We start from the raw sequence: 24,556 nt of genomic DNA on the forward strand, positions 1-24,556 counted from the left end.
TGTGGCAAGTTTCCGCAGGTTTTATTGTACGTTTTCATTTTCTTAAAAAGACAAAGATCAAGATGAAAAAGACCGAACACACGAGATAAAACATTCACAACCGTTGGCTCTGGTTGTCGGGGGGCCTCCACCCCCGGACCAGGAACACAGCAGCCGCGGGCCCAGCAGAGGCACGAGGCGAGGAGAGAACACCCGGCATCCGCTTTTCTCGGATGCTCTGCAGTTCTTCTCCCAGACCCGGTCTCACGCACCTCGCATCGCATTACATCAAGCCGGACGACACAAAGCAGGACTCTACTCTGAAGCGAAGTGACTGGGCGCGTTATGGTTTCCCCTCCATGGAGTCAGACTTCTCTGGGTTCTTCCACTCCTAGCTCTGAGGGACGGCGGCCTCCCTGGGTCCGAGGTGACCACGTGTAGGAGGAGGGCGCCCAGGAAGCTGGCCACACGGCTCCCGTGGGAGGAGGGTCTAGAGGCATCAGTGCCCAAGACACAGGTCTAAGAATGGAACCCGCCAAGCCGTCTTGGTGCTGGTTAGGTTTTATTTTAACAGGATGTTTCCTCTTCATCCGTTTTTCAAAATATCAGTTATATCAATATTAGAAGTGTAAACGGGTACAAAATATACAGTACATAGAAACAGTTTTCCGAACTAGTCTATTGCCTAACAAAAGGACGCATGAGGAAGCGGACTGAAAGGAAGCCACGGTCTCTGGTTCCTCAGGGGGGAACAGGTTACCCGTTGGGGGCAAGGGGACCAGTGGCTGTGCCAACGAAACAGGAATGGACACTTGTGTGGTAGGGACAGCATTGCGGCAGAATCAAGAAACCTGGGCCGTTTCTAATTCTACCTCTAAGATGTCAGAGGGGGAATGAACAAGCGCTTGCCCCTCACGCAGCCTCAGACCTGCCACCCAGCAACCCCCCCCCCAACCCGACCGCCCCCTGGGGAGAATGGGTGCACACTCCAGACAGGCCAGCAGAACCTTGACGCCTAATGATTTTGCTCGGCCAGCGGTGGTACAGATCTTGAGAGGGCAGCCGCGAGTACCTTCCCTCCCCCAAGCCGGTGGTGCTCCAGGACGACCAGCCTGTCTAAGCCGTGGCCTTCCTCGACTGCTGGCACGCGGCCTCGCGCTCCCGCGTGAGGCTGGGAGGGGTGCCCTTGGAGGAGTTTACTTCCTCATCTCTAACAACACTCGTCCCGCGTGCTTTACAAGGTCACAGTAATCAAATGAGACGCGATGTGAAAGCGTTCTGACAACGAAGAAACACTCACTACACAGAGCAAAGGAAAGAGAAGCATTTGGCTGGAGAGGAAAGCGGCCCCACATGGGGTTCGTGGGGTTCGGCAGGCCAGGCTTTGTTCCTGGCTCCGCCGGTAACTGAGGGTGAAAGGTTGGGCCTGCCCACCTCTGCCTCCTCCCCTGCGCAGCCCTAACACTGTGTTTTCAGGTGGCTCTCCTTTATGAGGCCCTGAGTCCCATAACAGGGTGACACCACCCAGATCCCTTGCCGTTAGGGGCGGCAGATGGCCCATAATGGGCCAGCACTTTGGGTGGGGGGACTTTTCAGATGGAGGGGCAAGCTGGGGAACGGGACTGGCTGCCGGTGGGCGCGTCCTTCTCCCTGCTGACTCTGACCCGTGGTGGGGGTTCCACACCCTGGAGGGGAGGGGTGATGGGAGGAGCTTGAAGCCCCAGGCCCAGACCTGCCCCACCGCCAGGCCAGCTTGGTGGCCAGGTGGGGCGGGGGTTTCTCAACTCTGCTGCGCCGCCACCCCCACCGGCCCCTCCCTAGGAGTCAGCGGGGCCAGGGCAGGTCCGGGACCCTCCTCATCTGTGTCCCCAGCCGGCCAACTCACTGTCGGACTTGGTACGGTCACAGCCCACACAAACGCACGCTCCGGAAACCGAAAGTACACTATAAAGTTTAAACTGGTGCTACGACTATTTTCCAGCGTTTTCGTCAAGAATTAAAAAAAAAAAAAAGTCTCCATAATTAAATTACTTAAAATTCTATGCTGCTCAGTTTCACAATCAGAGAATTCTACTTTGTTTAGAGGCGGAGGCCGGATCGTTTGATAGCTTCTCTCCCTCCAGCAATCAGTTCAGCGGCTGGGAAACCGGCTTCCCCGGGCTCCGTTCCCACCACCGCCCTGCCGCCTCCGAGTGGGGCTCTCCTTAGGCGCGCGGCCTGCAGCGGGGCCAGGACACCGGGGCGCCCCCCCCACCCTCGCCAGCTCGGGCGGGGGAGGGCGGGGGGCGTCACAGGTCCGCGCCGTCGCTGGGTCCCAGGACGCTCAGGCCACAAGTCCAGTCGGTCACTAGGTCTGTGGAGGCCAAGGGTCCTTTGGAGGCCGGGCTCTTGAAGGGGTCCGGGGGCCCGGCCGGGAGGGGCGGGAGGGGCTGGCCGCGGGCCGGGCCCTTGGCCCCCGCCGCGTGGTTGCGCTGGTGCTTGCGCAGGTGGTCCTTGCGGATGAAGCTCTTGCCGCAGACGGTGCAGGTGAAGGGCCGCACGCCCGTGTGCGTTCGGTAGTGGTCGATGAGCTTGGAGCGCTCGGTGAAGCGCTTCTCGCACTCGGTGCAGGGGAACGGCCGCTCGCCCGTGTGCAGCATGCGGTGGCGGATGAGGTGCGCGGGGCGCGTGAAGCAGCGGCCGCACTCCCCGCACCGCAGCGCGCTGCCGTCCCGCGCGCCGCCGCCCGCCGCCCCCGGCGCCCCCTCTGGCGGCCCGCAGCTGCGCTGGTGCGCGCTCAGGCTCACCTGCAGCTGGAAGCTCTTCCCGCACGTGGCGCAGGTGAAGGGCCGCCCTCCCGGCGGGGCGGCGGGGTGCTTCTTCAGGCCCGGCTTGTGGCCGAAGCCCTTGGTCCGGCCGGGGTATTTACAGGGGTCGCCGAAGGGTCTCGGGGCCTGGCTGGGGTCCAGCACGGCCTCCCCGCTGTCGGGGGAGGTGTAGGGCACCCCCTCGGGCCCAGTCCTCGGGTTCAGGCCCACGGGGGGCTTACAGCGGAAATTCCAGCCCCACCGGACCCCCCCAAAGAGCCAGTCCCCCGGCGGGGTCTCCTCCTGGGCCACCGCGGGGCTGAGCTCGCCCATGTCCCGCTCCGGCCGGGCGGGCTCTCTCAGCCCCAGCACAGGGTCCTGGCTGGGGAAGGAGCCGCCCTGGTTTTCCCAGGCTCCTTCCTGGACGGGACTAGGGAAAAACCTTGTGGCTTGGCCTGGTCCAAACAGGGTCCCGTGAGCCTCCAGGTCGGTAGGATGCACTGGCGTGGCCACCACCTCCTCTTCCTGGACTTCTGTTTTTATCACAATTTTGACATCTGCTGAGAAAGGCAGAAGGACCCGGTATCGTCGTGTCCCCGTACCTGCTTAAGGGAGGAGCCGATCCTTCCGTCTGGCTGTTCGGCAGCTACTCCGCTCCACCAAGACGGTGAGCCCTACTCTCCCAAGCCTCAGGATCCCCTTGGGCAGAGCCCCCCCCCCTCCCCCCCCCACACAGTCATGCGGCCAAACCCTGGGCGAGGACCTTCACAGGTAAAGCAACCATCGCATTTGCTCACCCGGGTCCATTTTCGCTTTGGTTATTAAGGCTACTCCTGAGTTCATCCTAAGGCTGACCACTGGTGGGCACGTTTGGAATGCAGCAAGCATTCTAGGTGGCCCGCCGGCTAGTGAGAAAAATATTAGCCAAACAGTAAAACTGTGTTTGATTTTATATAAATGTACTGGACTCTCACATCCTGAAGTTTTATATCAGGGACCTGGGCTTTTAGCACAAATATGACAGGAATGAGGAAAGTAACAGATAACTGGCCTTCAAAACAGAAGTAAATGGAAAACTAATCCATAAGTTTGGTAGTCGTTCTTCCTGATCCTGGCCTTCGGACGCCTGTCTTTGGTAGTGTTGATGGGTCACAAGAGGCTCTGGTCTGGTTTGGTTTTTCCCACGCCAGCAGAGAGCCAGGACAGCTGAGCCTGGGCAGGCGATATGTCCTTCTCAAGGGATCAGCTTTAGCAGGGTTGACTGGTTAGGACCATATGTGAAAGGGACAGTCGGAAACACACACGCTCTCAAGAAAGGCTGTTCGAGCTTAAGAGTTTGGAAGGAGATCAAGGACAGACTATAGAGTCCTAACGCCACATGTGACACCTAAAGGCCTGTTGGCTGAGAGGTCAGGGCAGTTCGGCAGTAAAAACGAGGGCCCTGGGCCGAGGCAGCCTTGCAGGCAGACGCGAGCCTTTCCCGCCCCCTCTCGGCCGCACCATACCTTCCGTGGAGGCTGCTGTGTTGAGCTTCAGTGTCCCGTCCGAGCATGCTGAAGAAGGGTGATGGGGAGGGAGGTCCGCCTGCCAGGAAGTGGGTGGGATCGTGGTGGAAAAGTTGGAGTGGACGCCTGCAGTGAGGACAGATCCGAGCCCGGGCGTTAGGGGAAGGAAGGGCAGGTGAGACCCTAAGATCCCACCTGGGCCTTTTCTGCGGGAGCGTAACCACCTCTCCTCTCCCGCACCCGGTTTTCTGTGGCCCCCTTCTCTGAGGCACCAGGAAGCTCGATGTCACTGCTCATTTCATGCAGGCCTCTGTAATGCGAGGCAGCTGGCAATTTGCCCTGGGGCGAGGGCAAGGCAAACAGGAGTGCAGTGGACCGAGGTCAGGCAGAGAGGCTCTGAGACGTGAGCACCACCAAACCCGGGGGGGGAGGGGGGGCACAAGGTATCATTAGGCACAGCCCCCTCCCTTCAGGGGGGAAAACTCCCCAGTGGGTCAGGCCGGATGTCCGAGATCTGGGAGGCCACAGCTCCACGGTGCTTCCAGGTCCTTTCCCACACCCTGCCGTCAGCCCCCACACTTGTCCCTGTGTCTGCTTTAGCTGCGGCCACTCACCAGAGGCGGCATCTGTAGAGACGTCTCCTGCTCCGGAGTCCAGCTGGCTGAGGCCCCACGGCTCCTCCCCGATATCCGGCTGTCCGGCTGCCCAGGCCTCTACCCCCAGAGCCTGCTGCTCCTGGAGCTGGAGCTCGCCCTCCTGCTTGATCTGCATTAAGAGGTCAGGGGCAGGAACCGGGGGCCCCGAGCCTGAGAAAGGGAAAGTGCATGAACACACAGCATCAGGGCCCCTTGGCCCCGGTGGGGGACACACATCCAGCCGAGGAAATGGACACGGGCGCTTACAAGGCTCAGATGGCAAAAGAGCCTGGTGGGAACGGAAGGCCAGAGCAAGCAGGGGCAGTGGGGCCTTCTGGGCAAAGCGTGAGGTCACACGGTAGTGAGCATAGGGGAGGGTGGGAAGGGGTGAGGAATACGACCGTGAGTTCTTAGGGCTGGATCTTTGGTCCCTGGGGAAGGCCGCGCTGCTCTGGGGAGGTCCTGCCCTCACTCTTAACACAGAAATGTTACATAAAATGTAAGCCCGAGTATCCCCCCAAAGCTTACCCCTCCGCCCCTCCCCCCGCACATGTATATGAGTGAGCATACAACAAAGATTCCAGATATAAGAATCAAAGAGCAAATGCAAAGTCAAATCAAGAGTTGGAACAGAGGCCAGGTGACCCAGGGAGTTGCTGGAACAGGACACAGGCCTTGGAGGCTGGGCTTTGATGTCCAGGTGTGGCGAGACAGTGCTGAGCTGCCTGCGTGAAGCCAGGAGCCAGGAGGCTCTGTCCCTTCGGTGAGCTGGGAGCTGGAAATAACTCCATCCACCGGAGGGCGCTACAAGGAAGCCGCCACCTGTCTAGAGCCACGGGTGGGACAGCCACCCTAAGAAACGGGAATTTCCCCATGTCCACACCGAATTCATACTGCCTACGTGGTACAGAGACCCTAAGCTGAGAAATTCACAGAAACGCTGGCTGACCACCACGGCGCCCAGGAGGCCCCCCCTCCCCCCCGCCCAGCACAGGCAAAGCAAACCTGCCCATGGGGACAGCCCCCCACAACTCAGGCCACAGGAGGTCCTATGAAAATAAACTTACAAACCAGGAGAGCGGCCAAACAACACGAGAGTCGTGGCCGAACTCACTCCCAAGAACTACGGAAAAAAAGAAGCTGAAGGATATGGTGTCTTAAGTATCAGCGTGGGAGTTGACACAGCACAGCCTGTGCCCGAGGGTCACTGGTGCCAGGTCACACCACGGAGTGGCCCGGAAACCTCCAGGTCAAGGTCTTGGTGGCCCCAAGGACCAGCAGAGGTGGACAGAGAGTCTCAGGATGACAGCATCTTAAACATCTTAAATCTTTCAGGGGATGCCTGGGTGGCTCAGCCGGTTAAGCGTCTGACTCTTGTTTCAGCTCAGGTCATGATCTCACGGTTCCTGAGATCGAGACCCCTGTCGGGCTCTGTGCTGACAGCGCGGAGGCTGCTTGGGATTCTCTCTCTCTCCCTCTCTCTCTGCTCCTCCCTGGCTTGTGCCCACGCGTGCGAGCTCACTCTCCGTCTCTCTCAAAATAAATAAATAAAATTGAACATGACAAAAAAAAAAATAAACACAGTTCTCAGACATTACTGAGCTCACAACTACAAATCGCCACCTCAACCAGAAAAGCAGCTGCCTCAGTGGGTCAGCAGACCACACACTGCAGGATCTGCCCTGCAGAGAGGTTAGGATACTGGAATTACCATATACAGAATATGGACCTTAATATATTCAGAAAAATAAAAAGGGGAGCATCTGATGAGAGTATCAAAACTGATTATAGGAGGGGCGCCTGGGTGGCTCAGTCAGTTGGGTGTCTGACTTCAACGTTTATTTATTTTTGGGACAGAGAGAGACAGAGCATGAACGGGGGAGGGGCAGAGAGAGAGGGAGACACAGAATCGGAAACAGGCTCCAGGCTCTGAGCCATCAGCCCAGAGCCCGATGCGGGGCTCGAACTCCCGGACCGCGAGATCGTGACCTGGCCGAAGCCGGACGCCCAACCGACTGCGCCACCCAGGCGCCCCTGGGTGTCTGACTTCAGCTCAGGTCATGATCTCACGGTTTCTGGGTTCAAGCCCCGCGTCAGGCTCTGTGCTGGTGGTGTGGAGCCTGCCTGGGATTCTACCTCTCTTTCCCTCTCTGCGCCTCCCCAGTTCATGCTCTCTCTCTCTCTCTCAAAAATAAAATAAACAAATGTTAAAAAAAAATAGTAAAATAAAAAGAAACAGGTGGAATTAATTTTAACAATATATTTTACTTAACCCAATATATCCAAAATGTTCAGCATTTATGTATCTCATCTTTATAGGACTTTTTAAGTCACCAACAGCCACATGTGGCTAGTGCCCACCATGCTGGACATTTAAAAGGTAAAGATGAACAAGAAACCTAACTATATGCGGTTTGCAAAAGACACGCCTACAACAGAAGGCTGCAAAAGCAGTGTAAAAGAATCAAAGCCAGAATAAAGAAAATTTTTAAAAAGATGCAGTTATCCCATATCTGATGAAATAAAATAAAAAAATTTTTTTTCAATGTTTGTTTTTGAGAGAGAGAGAGAGAGAGAGAGAGAGAGAGAGAAAGAGACAGAACAAGAAGGGGAGGGCAGAGAGAGAAGGAGACACAGAATCCAAAGCAGGCTCCAGGCTCTGAGCTGTCAGCACAGAGCCCAACGTGGGGCTTGAACTCACAAACCACAAGATCATGACCTGCACCAAAGTCAGAGGCTTAACCGACTGAGCCACCCATAGATTTTTTTTTTAAATGTTTATTTATTTTTGAGAGAGAGACACAGAGACAGAGCACAAGCAGGGGAGGGTCAGAGAGAGAGAGGGAGATGCAGAACTGAAGCAGGCTCCAGACTCTGAGCTGTCAGCACAGAGCCCGACATGGGGCTCGAACTCACAAACTGTGACATCATGACCTGAGCCGAAGTTGGAAGCTTAACCAACTGAGCCACCCAGGTGCCCCATCAAAATAGAATTTAAAAAGAGAAATATTCACAGAAATAAAAAAAGGACCACTGTGCAAAGTTATATTGGCCAGAAAGAAAAACTAATTCTACATTTTTAATCTAATAACTTAGCTTTAAAATAATACAGCAAAACTCCAGAAGAAATAACTCCCAACTTCTCAGTGGAGTATTTCAACATACCTGTTTCTATAACTGATAAATCTAGCTGATTCAAGGTCATAGGATTCGAATACACTATTAACAAACCTGATCAAATGGACATAGTAGAATCTAAAGACAAGGAAAACTCAAGTTTTTTAAGCCACCCCGAGCAAGAAGGAAAAATGAACACTTTCTAGACCATAAAGCAAACTTTAGTCAATTTTTAAAATACTAATCTTTTAAACACTGATTTTGTAACTATAACATTAAGTTAGAAATCAATAACATATACCCCCAAACTCCCCATACCTACTAAAATTTAAAAATATCTGGGGCGCCTGGGGGGCTCAGTAGGTTAAGCGATTGACTTTGGCTCAGATCATGATCTCACAGTTTGTGGGTTTGGGCTCCACGTTGGGCTCTGTGCTGACAGCTCAGAGCCTGGAGCCTGCTTCGGATTCTGTGTCTCCCTCTCTCTCTCTACCCCTCCTCCACTCACACTCTGTCTCTCTCTCTCTCTCTCTCGAAAATAAACATAAAAAAAAAATCTATGTTTTCTAAATAATTCAAGACTCTAAGGAGAAATCACAATGAAAATTAGAAGATATTTGGAACCCAATGCTAACGAAAATATAATTTATCAAAATATGTGAGTTGCATCTACAATGGTACTTAGAGGGAATTTTATGACCTTGTATATTTATATTAAAAAGAGAAGACGGGTTGAAAATTAAGGGTCAGGGCAAGATGCTGGAAAAGAAATGACATGCACAACAAAACCCCTTTAAAAACTAGAAGACAGGGATGCCTGGGTGGCCCAGCCAGTTGAGCCTGGCTCTTGATTTTGGCTCAGGTCACGATCTCACAGTTTGTGTGGAGCCTGCTTGGGATTCTCTCTCTCTCTCTCTCTCTCTCTCTCTCTCTGACCCTCCCCCACTCGTGCACACACACTCTCTCTCAAAATAGATAAACATTAAAAATAAAATAAATAAAAAGTAGAAGACAGGCAACAATACAAGAGCATAAATTAATAAAAGAGAAAACAAAGATAGAATACAGAGAGCCAAAAGTTGGTTCTTTGAAGAGACTATTAAACCGTTACATCTATTAAGAAAAGAAGGAGAAAGCACTGAAAACCGACATGAAGAATGGAAAAAGAACAGAATTATAAACACAGCAGAGATTAGAAGATGGTTTTTTTTTTTTTTTTAATTTTTTTTTTCAACGTTTATTTATTTTTGGGACAGAGAGAGACAGAGCATGAACGGGGGAGGGGCAGAGAGAGAGGGAGACACAGAATCGGAAACAGGCTCCAGGCTCTGAGCCGTCAGCACAGAGCCCGACGCGGGGCTCGAACTCACAGACCGCAAGATTGTGACCTGGCTGAAGTCGGACGCTTAACCGACTGCGCCACCCAGGCGCCCCTAGAAGATGGTTTTATGAATGTTACTCCAAGTCATTTGGAAACTCTGGGGAGGTGGACAAATTTCTTAGAAAAACTAGAATTTGCTAAAACTGACTAAAAAGTGATAGAAAACCTGAATAGTCCTATCCCTATTAAAGAACTTCAGTCAGTAGACCAAAATCTCCCCCCATAAAGACCACTTGAGGCCCAGATGGCCTCACTGGTATTCTCTACTCAACATTCAAGGAACGGATAATTGCAATATTACACAAACGCTCTCAGAAAATAAAAACGGAGGGAATACGTCATAGCTTATATCAAAACCAGACAGTCTGAAAAGTAAAATAGGCCAGTTTCACTCAAGAACAAAGATTCAAAAATCCTAAACAACTAGCATACTAAATCCAGAATCCAGCAGTGTATATAAAAGTTCATGACTAAGTTAGGTTTATTCTCAGATCACAGGATTGATTCAACAATAGAAAATCACATAATTTGCCGTATTAGCAGGTTAACGGAGGAAAAATCACATTATCATCTCAACAAACACCAGAATAGCATTCTATAAAAATTCAACATCTTTCCTTATTAGAAATATCTCATCAATTGGAAATACGGGAAACTTCTTTAACTTCATGAAGGGTACTGATAAACAAAACCTTTAACAAATGTTAGACTCAATGTGAAAAGTTAATAAGCATTCTCTTTAAAATCATGAACCAAGGATACCTGCTATTGCCACTTTTATTTCAGCCAGCACAATAAGACAAGAAAAAAATTAACCGTAAAGATCTGAAAGGAGACAAAACATTCTTATTACTCATAGATGATAGGATTATCTTTTCAGGAGATCTGAGAATCATCAGACAATTATTAGCAATGTTACTAGCATTAATGAGAATGTGAGCAAGGTTTTGAGGTGGAAATATCAGTAAATGAAATACAACTGTATTTTTGTATGCTTTCCAAAAGGGTTTTAAGGGAGCCTATCAACTACCATTTCTCTTCCCTGTCGTGGATCTTAACAGAGAAAATAAAACAAAAGAGGAAGTCAGGTGAGGGTAAACTGTTTTTATTACATAATGATAGCTGAGGATTATCGTGCACAAGAGGGGTTCCTACTACTGACTCTAGGACAGGAAGTCCCCTACCTGACCGCAGTGAAGGAACCTGTCCCCTGTGGGTGACCAGCTGCCCCAGGGGAGGAGGACGGACAAACAAGGACTGTCCCTGGTGGGCCCCCTGGAGGGGATGCCTGGGGGCAGAGAGGGATGTCACATAACTGAGCCCCTGCGAGAGATAAACTGCCTGGAGAGGAGTGTTTCCTGCCCCGCAGCTCTAGCATACATCGGCAACAGATAGAAGAAGCATGTTAACAAAAGGCACCACTGGTAATAATGATTTAAAAAAAAATACAACGAAAGGGGCGCCTGGGTGGCTCAGTCGGTTAAGCATCTGACTCTAGATTTCAGCTCAGGTCACGATCTCACAGTTCGTGGGTTCGAGCCCTGCATTGTTCTCTGCATCTCTCTCGCTCTCTCTGCTCCCGTCTCCCCCCCCCCCCCAACTCATTCTTTCTCTCTCTCTCTCTCAAAATAAATAAATAAAACTTAAGAAAAATAGAAGGGAAATAACTAAAAAAAAAAAAAAAAAAGAAAGAATAAAAATAAACACCAGGAACCTAGTAACATACCTAACAACAACAAAAACAAGATGGTTTGGGGGAAAATACTAAAACTTCAATGAGAGAGTACAGACGAGCTGAACGGAGGGGCTTCAGACATTCACAAATAACACGAATAATGGCAAAGGAGTCCGTTGTCTCCAACGGGCATAATAGACTGAGTGCAACTCCAACCACAATCCCAGCTGGATTTTTCACAGAACTTATTATAAGGCAATTGAGAAGCTGACCCCAAAGAACAAAGGAAAAGACCCGAAGCACTGGTGTGGAGGGACCAGGCTCCCGCCTCCCACCGCCAGGGAAATCCAGCCCCGACAGACTCAGCGCTTGAACGCGCAAGGCAGAACCTTTAGAAGAAAATGTGAGATGGTGTATCGCAACCTCGAGGTAGGGAAGATTTCTTACTAGTTTACGACATAAAAAGGACAAACCATAAAGGTAAAAACTAGTAAATCCCGGTACATTAAAATCAAAAGCATCTGTTCTTTAAAATACACCGTGACCGGAGAAGGTATCGGCAATACACATACCTGACAAGAAGATTAATACTCAGAACATGAAAGGAGCGCTTACAAATCGGTAAGTAAAGGGAAAACAACTTACAAGAGAAATGGACAACAGTCATACTCAACAGGCATTTCACAGAAAAGGAAAGGTAAGTGGCCTGGAAGCGGGGGACGTGATGTCCAATCTCACTAATTAGGAAAATGCACGTGGTAAAATACGACTTTTAACCCGGTTCACTCCCACCAGATGGGCAGAAGCGAGGACGCAGGTATTTCCGGGGCTGGCGAGGATGAGGTGCCGCGGACGTCTGGGCACCGCTGGCGGGTGCCTGGTGGCAGTGCCGCTTTGAACACTCAGACGTCACCTGGAAAAGTCGAACATGCATCTTTCCTAGGCCCCGGCAGTTCCACGCCTGGGTCTACACCTAGAGGAAGTTTTGCGCACGCGTAACGATGTTCCCAACATCACTGTTCCTAAAAGCAAAAAAGTTAGAAACAAGACAAACGCCCATCAGCAGAAGGAAAAAATGCGCTGTGTCATAGTCATAAGAGAGAAACCCATGAAGTGGTGAAAAGGAACGGACATCAGCTGTACCGCATCAGCAGGGACGACGCTCAGAATCAAGGTCAAACGAAAGGATACAGATGGTATGATCTGTACCAAGTTCAACTTGAAGACTAGAGATGGTGTGGTGTCATTCAAAAAAGGTTCACAATGGCATTTAGGAATATACACATAAGGAATGAAAAATGTAAAGAAAACCAAGGGACTGGTCATATCTACTTCTGAATTTTCTGTTTATCTGTAAAAGGAAGGGAGGGGGATGGGATCAGAGAATGACAATGGGGCCATGGAAGGTTCTGGCTGTGTTCTATTTCTGATGCTGGGTATTGAGACTATGGGTGTTTACTATGATTCTCCAAGGGTCACACGGATTTTGTTCTGTATGTATTTGCTAATGTTATGTATGATACACGGTTACAATGTTTTAAAGAAACAAAACAATATTAAAAAAGAAAAAAAAACCCATTTGATACAACATAATACTTGCTCACAAGCTTTAGCCAGAAGTGGAAGGAAACTTCTATAAACTTATAATAAGAGTACTATCGAAAGTCTATGGCAAAAACCATCCTTAACTGCTGAGACCTTCAAAGCACCTCACAGATAAGGATGCCAGCTATCTCTGGAACTGCTCGGCAATGTCCTAGCCAAACTGCTGGATGAGAAAAATAAAGTTACAACAATTTAAAAAGAAGAGATAACTTTTGTGTTATCTGTGGAGGGTACAATTGCCTACATTAAAAAAAAAAAACAAAAAAAAAAACACCAAAAAACAAAAAAACAACAACAACAACAAAAACAACAAACCAAAAAACCATGAGAACCTAAATTGGCAAATCATTAGAATAAGAAAGTTGAGTAAAAGTTGTTTTTTACTAAAGAAAGTCAACAGCAGAGCTGTGTACCTGTGATAACTATTTAAAATGTAGGGAGGGGAGGGGAGGTGATGGGCATTGAAGAGGGGCATCTTTTGGGATGAGCACTGGGTGTTGTATGGAAACTAATTTGACAATAAATTTCATATAATAAAAAGTGTAATTAATGTAAAAACCCCATTCACAATAGACACAACGATCAGAGAAAACTGAAGCCTTCTTCAAGCACACACAGAAGCCTTCGTTAAACGAGTCTTCCCATGGGTAGAGGGGCTCATATTGTAATAAGGGTAATTCTCCAGAAATGAAATTATACAGTAAATGCAATTCCAATCAGAATGCCAGCCGGATTTTCTGAGAACTTGACATAAAGATTCTGAAACTCATATAGGAGAACAAAGGCCCAAGAAGAACAAAAGCCACGGAAAGTTCTGGAGAGCAAGTAGGGAAGGCTTAGTCTTCTAGGTACGAGGGCTTATTATGAAGCTAAAACAGTGCGTGTTGGCGTAGAGACCAAGACCCAAAAAACAGAATAAAGAGCCCAGAAAATGTGTCTGTGTGTATGGGAACCCGGTTCACGACTAAACTGGCAGTACAAATCATTGGAGAAAAGAAAGAATCTTCAGCAAACTTTGTTGGGAAATCAGATACCCTTGTGGGGAAAAACATTTTTCATTCTCCCTTGCAACCTACACATATATTAATTCTTGATAAACACTTAAACGTGAAAAGCAAAACTCTGAAAGTTTTATAAGAAGGTAGAGGTGAATGTCCTTCTGACCTGGAATGAGGTAGGGAAGGCTATCTTAAGATAGAAAAAGCAGATCATAAAGGAAGAAATGGGTAAGTTTGATTCGACCCAAAATCAAGACTTCTATACAAGGCACTACAAACTTAGAAGACCTGATACAGACTGGCAGATGTTTTGTAATGCAAATAACAGACAAAGGGTTAGTATCCAGAACCTATATAAAGTCTGAATCGATAAGAGAGTGAAAACCAGAAAAAGACAATTTGCAAAGAAACCAAAAAAAACGTGAAAAGGAGGCTCCATCTCCCTAAGAGTTGGGGAAATGCAAATGAAAACCATGCCGTTCATTTCAACCTCCATCAGACTGGTGAGAGTCTCATGACGAAAGTGGGCAAAGCTGTAAGAAAACAGGTACTCAGAACTGCTGAAGGGAGCGGGACACGCTGGTGTAACCATGGCAACAGCAGAGGTGTAGACAAGTGTGCCCTGTGATGCAGGGGTTCCTCTCCGGGTCTATTCCCCAGAGAGTCTGCGGCTCATGGACACAGAGAGACAGGTGTAAAACTGCCCACTGCAGCACCACTTGTGAGAGGGAAAAATCACACACAGCGGAAGTGCAAATCAACAGACCAGTGGATAATAAATGTAATGCGGTTGCTTTGGGGATAGTAAGCATCTGTTAAAATGAATGGACTTGATCTATATGCATCAGTGGAGATAAACCTGAAATACCGAATATTGAGTGATAAATATAATGACATTGATATAACTTTCCAAAACCTGCAAAACCACATTGTATATTGTTTATGGCTATATATACACATAGTAGTTTTAAATAAAAGTTTTAAAGTGGGATGGATGGGCAAAAGACATGAGTAGACACTTTTCCAAAGACATCCAGATGGCTAACAGACACACGAAAAGATGCTCAACATCACTCATCATCCGGGAAATACAAATCAAAACCACGGTGAGATACCACCTCTCACCTGTCAGAATGGCTGACATTAACAACTCAGGCAACAACAGATGTTGGCGAGGATGCGGAGAAAGAAGAACCCTTTTACAATGCTGGTGAGAATGCGAGCTGGTGCAGCCACTCTGGAAAACAGTGTGGAGGTTCCTCAAAAAATTAAAAATAGAACTACCCTACGACCCAGCAATTGCACTACTAGGCATTTATCCACGGCATACAGGTGTGCTGTTTCGAAGGGACATATACATCCCATGTTTATAGCAGCACTATCGACAATAGCCAAAGTATGGAAAGAGGCCAAGTGTCCACTGATGGATGAATGGATAAAGAAGATGTGGTGTGTGTGTGTATACACGTATATACACATATATGTACATATACATATACATATATATACGCATACATACATACATACACACATACATGGAGTATTACTCGGCAATCAAAAAGAATGAAATCTTGCCATTTGCAACTATGTGGATGGAACTAGAATGTATTATGTAAATGAAGTAAGTCAGAGAAAGACAAATATCATATGATTTCACTCCTATGTGGAATTTAAGATACAAAACAGATGAACATAAGGGAAGGGAAGCAAAAATAAGATAAAAACAGAGAGGGAGACAAACCATAAGAGACTCTTAAATATGGAGAACAAACTGAGGGTTGCTGGAGGGGAGGTGGGTGGGGGGATGGGCTAAACGGGGGATGGGCATTAAGGAGGGTCCTTGTTAGGATGAGCACTGGGTGCTATATGTAAGTGACGGATCAGTAAATTCTATTCCTGAAATCATTATTACACTGTATGTTAACTAGCTTGGCTTTAAATTAAAAGCAAAAAATAATACAAAACATAAAATGTGGATGGAAAGGATAAACACCAACTTTAGGACAACTGGTTACCATAGGGAGGAGTGAGTCTAGGAAATCTAACAAGGAATTTAACACACACATTTTAACACGCAGATATTTTAAATTACATAACACCACAGACACTCAACAAATAACTGTTGAACTCCTACTCTGTGCTAGGCGGTATTCTAGGTGCCTGTAATGATCATACGAACAAAAGACATATAGGTTCTTGTCCTCGTGAAATTTACTGGCCATACATAAATCTGTAAACATGAAATCCGTAATCTCTCTCTATGTGAAATACATATAATATCTGTATCTCCATCAATTCGGTAAATAAGAACTATATATAACAATCTAGAAATATACATAATAGATGACACCATCTGCTACGGAACAAACCAAAGCAGGAGAAGGAGACTGGAAATTCGGGGGGGGGGGGAAGGGGCCACAATTTTCAACAAGCAGAGACCCAAAGGAGGTAAAGGGTGGAGCTGGGAAGTATCCGAGGGGCATTCCTGGCGAGTGCAAAGGCCTGGAGCCCGGAGCAGCCTGCGGTGTTGGGGGAAAGCGAGGACGCTGTGGCTGGAACAGAGGGAGCGGGACACAGAGAAATGAGCCAGAGTCTCTGAGTCAGTGGGAAGCCAGTATGGGGTTGTGAACAGAAGAGTGTAGGGCTTGCTCTGGGGGATTAAGGCAGGAGCAGGTATGCTGGTTGGAAGGTGACCGCAGGAGACGATGGCCTCAGGGTAGAGGCGAGGCGGGACGGCACTCTGCACAAGTCTGAAGGGGGTGCCAGCTACTAGGATTTCCCGATGGATGTGGGTGTGAGAAAGCATTGGGCTGACTCCTGGGTCCTGGCCTGCACCTGCAGGGTGGACAGCTGTCTACTGTGGCAGGGGAGAGGAAGACGTGTCTGGTGGGGGTGGGGGGGGAGAGGAGGTGGAGCTCAGCGGGGTGTGCAGAATTGAGGGAGGGGCGAGGCAAGAGGCACACCGGTGGCACGTGGAGCTCTCAGAGCCACTGCTGGGATGGCAGAGCAGGGGCATGGGCGGAGGTGGGAGGGCACCCCAATGGTTCAAGGTCAGAAAGAACACCAGGAATAGCACAGGAAAGGTGTTAAGTGCGGCAGGAGGAAACCAGGAAGGTTTCCTGTCAAAGAAGTGAATCTGGGAAGAGAGTGATCAATGGTGACAAATGTCCCAAAGTAACGCCACGAGGGTCCCTGGTGGCCTTGCCAGGAATGTTGATGGAAGGGCTTCAAGAGCGGGAAGAGGAATGGGAGAAAGCGGGCGCTGGAGGACAGCGACTGTGGGCAGTGTGACACAAGGAGGGCAGAAGTGGGAGGGCAGGGCTGTGGGGTCAAAAGTGGTCTGTTTCCAAATCGGGCATCCGACGGCAGAGACAGATGCTGGTGGGAAGGATGAGGGAGGAGGCCAGACTGGATCTAGCGTCCAGCAGAGGCAGGCCTTTGGCGGGAGGGATGGCCACAGCAGCGAACACAGAGAACGGGGCACAGCTGAGGCAGACAGGCTGCTGGTGTGGGAGGGCCACGAGGTTTGTTTCTTTTTGTTTCAAACAGTATTTTTTCAACGTGAAAATCCTTCTAAGTCCGGGGGCCAAAAAAAGAACAGACGGTGAGTGATCCGGCCTGCAGGCCACAGTTTGCCAACCTCTGGGCAACTGAGTGGCCCAAGGAGACACCGTGCGACCCCGGAGCAGTGCTGAAGCCCCCAGGTTGCAGGTGAGGAAGAGAAGGCTCATGCGGTTTTCTGAAGCCACATGCAGCTGCGTGGGAACAGGTGCACGACAGGCAGATGGATCTAACCGGGATTATAGTTCTGCCAGGTGAACACACAAGAGGCGTGACGGGGGGATGACGCCAGTGGACCAGAGCCCGGGCTGGGCAAAGAGGAACTGAGGACTAGCTGGGCAGTGGAAGGGCCAGATGCTGGGGTCAGGGTACCGGGCAGAGCAATCTGCAAGGAGGAGCACTAGGGTGCCGGGTTCAAGTCAAGAAGATGGGAGGGCTGCATCAGGGGTAGGACCTCCGGGTGGGTGGTGGAGAGCGAGTGGAGGGTGGGGGCAAAGGAACAGAGAGGCTGCGGTGCTCAGAGCGCCATCCTGGGGACGTGCCATCACTAGCAATGCTGGCAGGGGCGGAGATGAGGTCCGCGGAAGGCGGTAGGAAGACGGGAGGCGTCTGATTGAAAGGTGGGGGTTTGCAGGGAGGAGGGGAGACCAGCACAGAGGCAACATGGAGGCGCAGGGACACCAGTGCCTTCCGGGCCGGGGCTGAGCGGGACGCGGGGCAGGGGCAGGCAGCAGCGGATGCAGGGCCCGGGGAAGCCATCCGAGCAAGAATGGGTGGGGACGCTCCAGGAAGAGCGTGAAGATCTGAGGTCTTGCTGGGGACGGACTCCCCACGAAGCAGGGCGGGAGAATTTAGGAACTGAAGCGGAGACGAGGTCTGTCGAGGGCATGCCCAGCCCAGAAGGGGTGAGGAGCGAGTGGGGTCCCGCCAGCAGCCACGGTATTTCCGGGGCCCCTCTTCCCTCTCATGAATGACGGGGTGGAAACCAGAGAGGCCCCCGCGTAGACGTTATAAGGAAAATGAACAAACCCACGGTGGGCCTCCCCCGCAGGCTAGGACGCCGGGCAGGTGTCCGATCCCTCTTCTCCAACCACATGGCGCCCCGCCCAGTCGCGCCGCTGCGCTCCACTTCCAGCTCTGCCCTTGGCACCTAGCAAGGACTCAGGGGCCGTCCGCGGGGCCGTCTGGGGAACTAAACTGGTGAACGCTTTCCCGACACCTCTACGCACCGCCTGCTCTGGCTGGGCGAACCTCTAATTGCGATGGAGCAGCAAACAGGGAAAACACATTTCGTTAATCACAGATTAAACACAGGTAGACTTTTCAGTAACGAAGGGGTTCGGACCACAGGGGATCCTGCGGCAGGGGGGACAGACGAGGCGGTTCTGTGGAGAAAGCAGGCTCGAGCCTGCACAGGTGGGGTCTCCCGGTCAGTGAGGGACTGTCACCCCTTACACCTGTCTGGGGCATCACGCTGGTGATCAGGCTCTTCTCACGCATCCACCTGTCCTTTCTTTAACTTTCAAAGGTGCTGACTGGCTCCAGGAAAAGCTGAGACCGTGACCCAGGGTGTCCAGATTCACCTTAAATAAATCTGTGGTTCTAATCACGTTGAAACGTGTGACCGGCCGATGAGATCGGCTCTTGGATGGGGGTAAGGCTGGCTTTTCATAAAACTGAGAAAGAAATTTTGTCTTCGACACACTCCTACCTTCCCTCTTCCCCTAATTCCGGGCCCTGGCTCTATCTGTCTTCTGGAAAGCTAGGTTTCCTGCCTGTTTCCCCGCTGGGAAGTATTCCTGGAGTGTTTGTTGAACAGGCTGTAGGTCATAACTCAACTATTAAAAAACAGATTTAAAACATTCGAGGCTGAGGTTTCTCCTTGGCTCTTCGTGGAAAGAAAGTCATGCCCTCCCTGGCCCTCTACTTTCCCGTTCCCACCTGATTGCCTGGCGTCCCTGGCCTTCTCTCAGCCCCTCACCTGGACTCGGGTCCACAGGAACATCTGGAACCTTCGGGGCGGTGCGACGCCAGCTGCACGGCTCCTTCCCCTGTTCGGTCTGGGAGAGGACCTCAGGCTTGGAGATGGCGTAGTCTGAGGAAAGATAGGGAGGTTAGCTTTTGCCACGTGGTTCCATTCAGAGCTGGGGACAGGCAGCCTGGGAATCCAAGAATGGCCAAGAAACGAAATTTCTAGATTAGTAAAGAGTCCTGGTTCTCAACCATGGGCAATTTTGTCTCCTAGGGGACATCTGGCAGTCTGGGAGACATTTTTATTTTATTTTAATTAAAAAAATTTTTTTGTAATGTTTATTCATTTTTTGAGAGAGGGAGAGAGAGAGAGAGAGAGAGAAAGAGAGGCAGAGAGAGGAGACACAGAATCCAAAGCAGGCTCCAGAATCTGAGCTATCAGCACAGAGCCCGATGCGGGCCTCGAACCCACGAACTGTGAGATCGTGACCTGAGCCGAAGTCAGACGCTCACTGAACCACCCAGTCGCCTCCCTTCAAGCTAAAATCTAACGTCACACTTGTGCCTGTTCCCATCCCCACTGAGCGTGCCTTATTGCCTTCAGGTCTGGGTCACGCAGAAACCATCCCAAGAGGAAAGAAGCCCAGGAAGAAACAGCCTCTTGGGGTTACCCCATGTGGAGAGTGACAGGGGCTCTGGGAGTCTGTGGGGGCAGAGGGGAAGCATGGTCTGCCCGTATTGTCCACTAAACTGGAGGAGTGTCACCATCAAGGCCACACGCCCCAGTAAGAGAAGGCTAAAAGAAAGTGGATCGATTCCTTCCTGGACCCGAGAACGGTCAGAGGTTTTACACTCCGTCTCAGCAGGACGGAGACGTCCATGCTCCATGCCTGCTTAAGAGAAACACCACCACGCCTCTCTGTCCGGCCACTCGTGAACTTCACCAGCTAGAGGAAGCTTTCCACTCAGTCACCCGGTGCTCCTCTACGGTGAGAGGAGGTAACGCCCGGCACGGTCAAAGCTTCTAGTGATTTACGCACCCTTGTGGCGAAGCCCGCCAGCACGAGGAGAGAGGTTTGGGGACACTCAAAATCACATTTAGCAGAAAACTGAGCATCGCGCCTTACCCAGGGACACCAGCGTCTCGTAGTTGCCCCGCATCACGTGCTTGTAGAGCTCCTTCTGCCACTCGTCCAGCTTGCCCCACTCCTGCTCAGAGAAATACACGGCCACGTCATCAAAGGTCACGGGCACCTGGAACCACAAGCACCACGTGCGCTCACCCACACGCTTACGGGCACGGCCCCGCGCGCTGTCCCACCCCCAGTGCCCGAGGGGGTACCTTGGGGGCCTCCCCCTTGCTGCCCGGGGGCAGCCGCAGGATCCAGAAGTTTCTGTTTCTCAGCAGGTTCTCCATGTTCTCCAGCCGCCTCTGCAGCAGCCCGTACTCCTGCAGCAGGGTCCCCAGCACGGCCCACTTGCCCTCCAGCTGGTTCCCGAACTCCACGGCCGTCTTCTCGCAGTCCGCCAGCTTCTTCTCGGCCATCCCAGTTCGACCTTCGAGGGACAGCAGGCGGGCAGCCTGCGACTCGATCTTCCTCTCCATGGCCTGAATTGTGGCTGCCATTGTCCACGGAGAAATCTTTCGGAAACAAGGAGAAGTCCACCATCATCCGTGCCGTCCACCGTGTGCCTTGAGCCCATCTCTGCTAGGGGTAGGGGGGGCTGGGCCGGGGGTGGGGGTGGGGGGTGTGTGCGGAGCACAAAGGGAAAGCGGGGACGCCCTGTGCCACACGCCAGATCGCGGCCTGGTGATCGGCTCCTCTGGGGGACTCAGACACCACGGCTGTTTGGGCTGGCGCCTTCCCTCCAGGCCTCTGTAGCACACCTTGCACACCCGGATCCCAGCGTTCACTGCCCTGCCCATTAATCTGCATCTGCCTGCGGGGGCTCTCTGGAGCATCTTCCGCAGCACAGTGCGCGGCCCGCGGAAGGCGCTCAGTGCAGTTCTGCTAATAAACAGTGACTTAGCCCTGCTGGCTCATTTCGGCGCATAAATAGTAAACTGCAGATTTACTAGAGCCCAGCCTGCACTTCCCATCGTAATCGCACAGGAACTGTCTACTGATGATGACCTAGCAACACACACACACACACACACACACACACACAAACAAAAAACAGCTGGTTCACTGAACCGGCACAAACATGAGCATTGCTCAACTGCCTTTTTTTTTTTTTTAAAGTATCTCGTGTCTCTCTCTTTTTTTTTTTTAATTTTTTTTTTAATGTTTGTTTATTTTTGAGAGAGTCAGAGCACAAGTTGGGGAGGGACAGAGACAGAGGGAAACACAGAATCCAAGGCAGGCTCCAGGCTCTGAGCTGTCAGCACGGAGCCCGACGCGGGGCTCGAACCCACCAGCTGGGAGATCGTGACCTGAACCGAAGTCGGACACTTAACCGACTGAGCCACCCAGGCGCCCCTCGTGTCTCACTCTAATAAACATAAAAATCAAACAGCTAATTCCTCTCCCTCCAGTGCAATATGATTTTATCCCCTCCCCAACTGCTCCTCCTTAAACTAATAAAAACCGCCGTTACTGCAAATCTCCACCAGCCAAGAGTTAGACTCTTTGACACAGGTGGCATTGGTGGGTCAAGGGGTCAAAAGGGGTCAAAAGCAACCCAGGTCCCCTGGGTCCCTGGAGAGTCTGATTTTGTCACTCGTGGTATCCAGCCCCTCCCAAAGGGAGAATTAGTCTCAGACATTTTTGTAGCCACCCCAGAATCAATGACACACCTGACAGATTGGGGAAGAACGTAAAAACATGCCATGAGGTTAGACTTTTACATACGATAACCGTCATAAGGCTTCCCCCAAGCAGTGACTTCCCTGTTGCTGGAAAGTTCGCATGGTAGCCTGAATGACCTGATTGGCAGCTGGGGACCCTGAGGAAAGGGCTCATTTTGCTTTGGGTACGGGCTGAACCACCTGACTGACCCACATCTGAAGGTGGGACCGGCCGGTCAGGGAGGAGGTTTAGATATTTGTGCCTCCTTCTGGCGGTGCCTGAGGACGGACGGCTCCTTACAACGTTCTGGAAACCAGTCCTCAACAAATGGTCGGTGCCTAGTAGGAACGAGTGAGGGCTCCTTTGGAGAAAGTCACTGAGAACAACATGGGTGGACGCTTCAGATAACAGGGAGAGGAGGAGAGTGTGAGCAGTGATGGGGGCGGCGTGGGGGGGGGGGACTGTCAAGCACCCTCAGTGCTTCTGTGGCTGTTAGGAGGCCATACCAGATGACCTCTGACCTGAAGAAGGGCTTCACCTGGGTCTCAGAGGATGGGGAGGAGCTGGAGAGGCAGAGAACCATTGGAGGGAAGCTGGATGTGGGCGGGACTCTAGCTCTCAAGGGGTAGGTGTTTCTGCCTCGAGGCTACAGGGGCTGAACTGGGCTGGCACCTTGGGCCACCCTCCATGCCGGCGACCATCCCTTCCCTTGCCCACGTGTCCTTTCCTATCAACCACCGCCATCTGACCCCAGCCTCCCAAGAGTTTGCTCCAGAAGCATCCACTCACTTCCTCACCTGGCTCCCCAGCTCCTGAAATCCTACTCGGCATCTCAGTGCACTTGACTGCCAGTATCCCAACGTTTGCGTTGCAGGAAAAGGACATCTGCGTAAACTACTTTATGACCGGCAAGGCACAGTTTTCTTACATTTTAATGGGGCAGGGAGCCCCGTATAAGGGCTTCAGACTATTTAGTGGGAGGTGGTGACTGTTTGTGCTCAGGCCCAGCTCCTTACTGAACGGTGGGTGGATAATATGGGGCTGTCCTCAGACTCCTGCCAGGGAAGTGGAAAGTCCATGCTTCAGGGGAGCGGATGGTAAGAGAACTCCAAATCCTTCAAGGAATTCCCACCCATATGATGAAGTCCAGGCATCAAAACCCCTTCCAACCCTTCCTGCGGCCTTCTCTCCCACTGCCTCCCTACCAAAACCGTCTTCTGGTGCAGGGGGCTGCCTTCTGGTCCTTGAACATGCCCCCCCCACCGCTTTCTCTCTGTGCTCCAGCCCACCTCCCGACCTGGAAAGCTCCACTGGTCCGCCCAGCCTGATGAAATCCTAGCCTTCCCTAAAAGCCCAGCTCAAATCACAGAAGCACAAGCCAGGGAGGGGTGCCAGTCCCTCCCTCTCCTTCCCCTGCACTCCCACAGCCCCTTTCTACTTCAATGCAGGAACCACTCACCTCTTTCTGTTTTGCATCCTTAACACCAGTGTACCTGTCTGCTTCCCCCAAGACACAATGCGGCCCCAAAAACGGAGCAACTGTGTCTTTTCACACACTTTCTAGCTGTGCGATCCCAGGCAAGTTAACTTCTCCAGGCCTCGGGTTTTTCTTTTGTATGACAGAACGAGCACCTACCCCACAGGTTTGTTGTGAGGACAAAATAATGCCTAACAGGGCTGGTGCCTGCCTGCTTCTACGAGAGGGAGCAGCTGTCTTCCGCCCCGACCTCGATGGAGCCGGGCACTCGGTGTGCGCGCCATCCAAGCCGCTTCGGACGCCTCCCAGGTGCCACCAGGCCGCTGGGGGGAGCTGGGGGGTAGGGAGCGCCGAGGCAGAGCGGTGGGGAGAGAAAGGAGCCGCGGGGTGGGGGGCGCGGAGATGGAGGGGCCGGCGGATGGGGCGGGGGCAGGAAGCCGCGGAGGGCTGCAGGAACTCGGCGTGCGGCGGCCTCCGCTGCGGGGACGGTCGGTTCCGCCCTGCTCAGGCTCGGCCGCGAATGGGGGGGGCCCGGCCGGCGGGCGCCGTAGGCCCCGGCGGACCCCGCGCCCCGCTCGCCGGAGCCCAGGCACGGAGGCCCGGCCCGGCCCACGGAGCCCCTCCCCAGGGCCTGCGGCGCCGTGTGCTGGGCCCGGGCCCCGAGTCCGCGCGTCGGTGCGCGCGGGCCGCCCTTACCGGAGCCGCGGCCGCCTCGGCCATGGCCGTGCGCTGTCCGGCCCGGCCCGGAGGAAGTCGCCGCCGCCGCCGCCGCCGCCGCCGCCGCCGCGCGCGGCTCCACGCAGGCCGGCCCCCGGCCTCTCCGCAGGCGGCGCCCGCCCGGCCCTGCCCTGCCTTCTCCGCCCGCGTCGCCGCGCTCCTCGCTGGCCGGCCCGCGCCGCTCCGCCCGCAGACGCGCCGCCGCCGTCAGCGCCCGGCCGGTCCACACTGCATCCTGGGAGCCGGCGCAGGCCCGTGAGGCTTCCTGGAGGCAGCGCGGCCGCACAGCCCCACCTGCAGCCCGGAGAGGCGAACGGCAGGCGCGGCGCCCGCCCCGCCCCGCCCCTCCCCGCCCCT

General features: G+C 52.1%; 1 protein-coding gene across 4 annotated transcripts; it reads right to left on the reverse strand.

Moving 5' to 3' along the window:
* Positions 1–524: 524 nt before the first annotated feature.
* On the reverse strand, positions 525–24,249 carry ZNF746 (zinc finger protein 746). Of its 4 annotated transcripts, none has more exons than XM_047095513.1 (7): positions 24,179–24,249; positions 20,556–20,855; positions 20,341–20,422; positions 19,224–19,337; positions 4,885–5,076; positions 4,271–4,396; positions 525–3,322 (listed from the first exon to the last, which is right to left on the reverse strand). In XM_047095513.1, the coding sequence occupies exons 1-7, from the start codon at positions 24,200–24,202 to the stop codon at positions 2,268–2,270; spliced, it is 1,893 nt and encodes a 630-aa protein (XP_046951469.1). In that variant the 5' UTR covers positions 24,203–24,249; the 3' UTR covers positions 525–2,267. The 4 variants fall into 4 exon arrangements, with proteins under 4 accessions (XP_046951469.1, XP_046951468.1, XP_046951467.1 ...); XM_047095512.1 differs by having other exon boundaries at positions 525–3,325; XM_047095511.1 differs by having other exon boundaries at positions 20,341–20,467.
* Between the last annotated feature and the right edge of the window lie 307 nt (positions 24,250–24,556).

Source organism: Lynx rufus, unplaced genomic scaffold (assembly GCF_022079265.1).
Source record: "Lynx rufus isolate CCGP_SWC_20201006 ecotype Redwood Valley unplaced genomic scaffold, mLynRuf1.p SCAF_4, whole genome shotgun sequence".
Classification (NCBI taxonomy): Eukaryota; Metazoa; Chordata; class Mammalia; order Carnivora; family Felidae; genus Lynx; species Lynx rufus.

Coding starts and splice junctions, on each gene's coding strand:
- ZNF746 (XM_047095510.1), bottom strand. CDS start 24,202: ATGGCCGAGGCGGCCGCGGCTCCG. Junction 20,856..24,178: donor CCGAGGCGGCCGCGGCTCCG/GTAAGGGCGGCC, acceptor TGTTTCCGAAAG/ATTTCTCCGTGGACAATGGC. Junction 4,397..4,884: donor CTCTACAGATGCCGCCTCTG/GTGAGTGGCCGC, acceptor TCCTCACTGCAG/GCGTCCACTCCAACTTTTCC.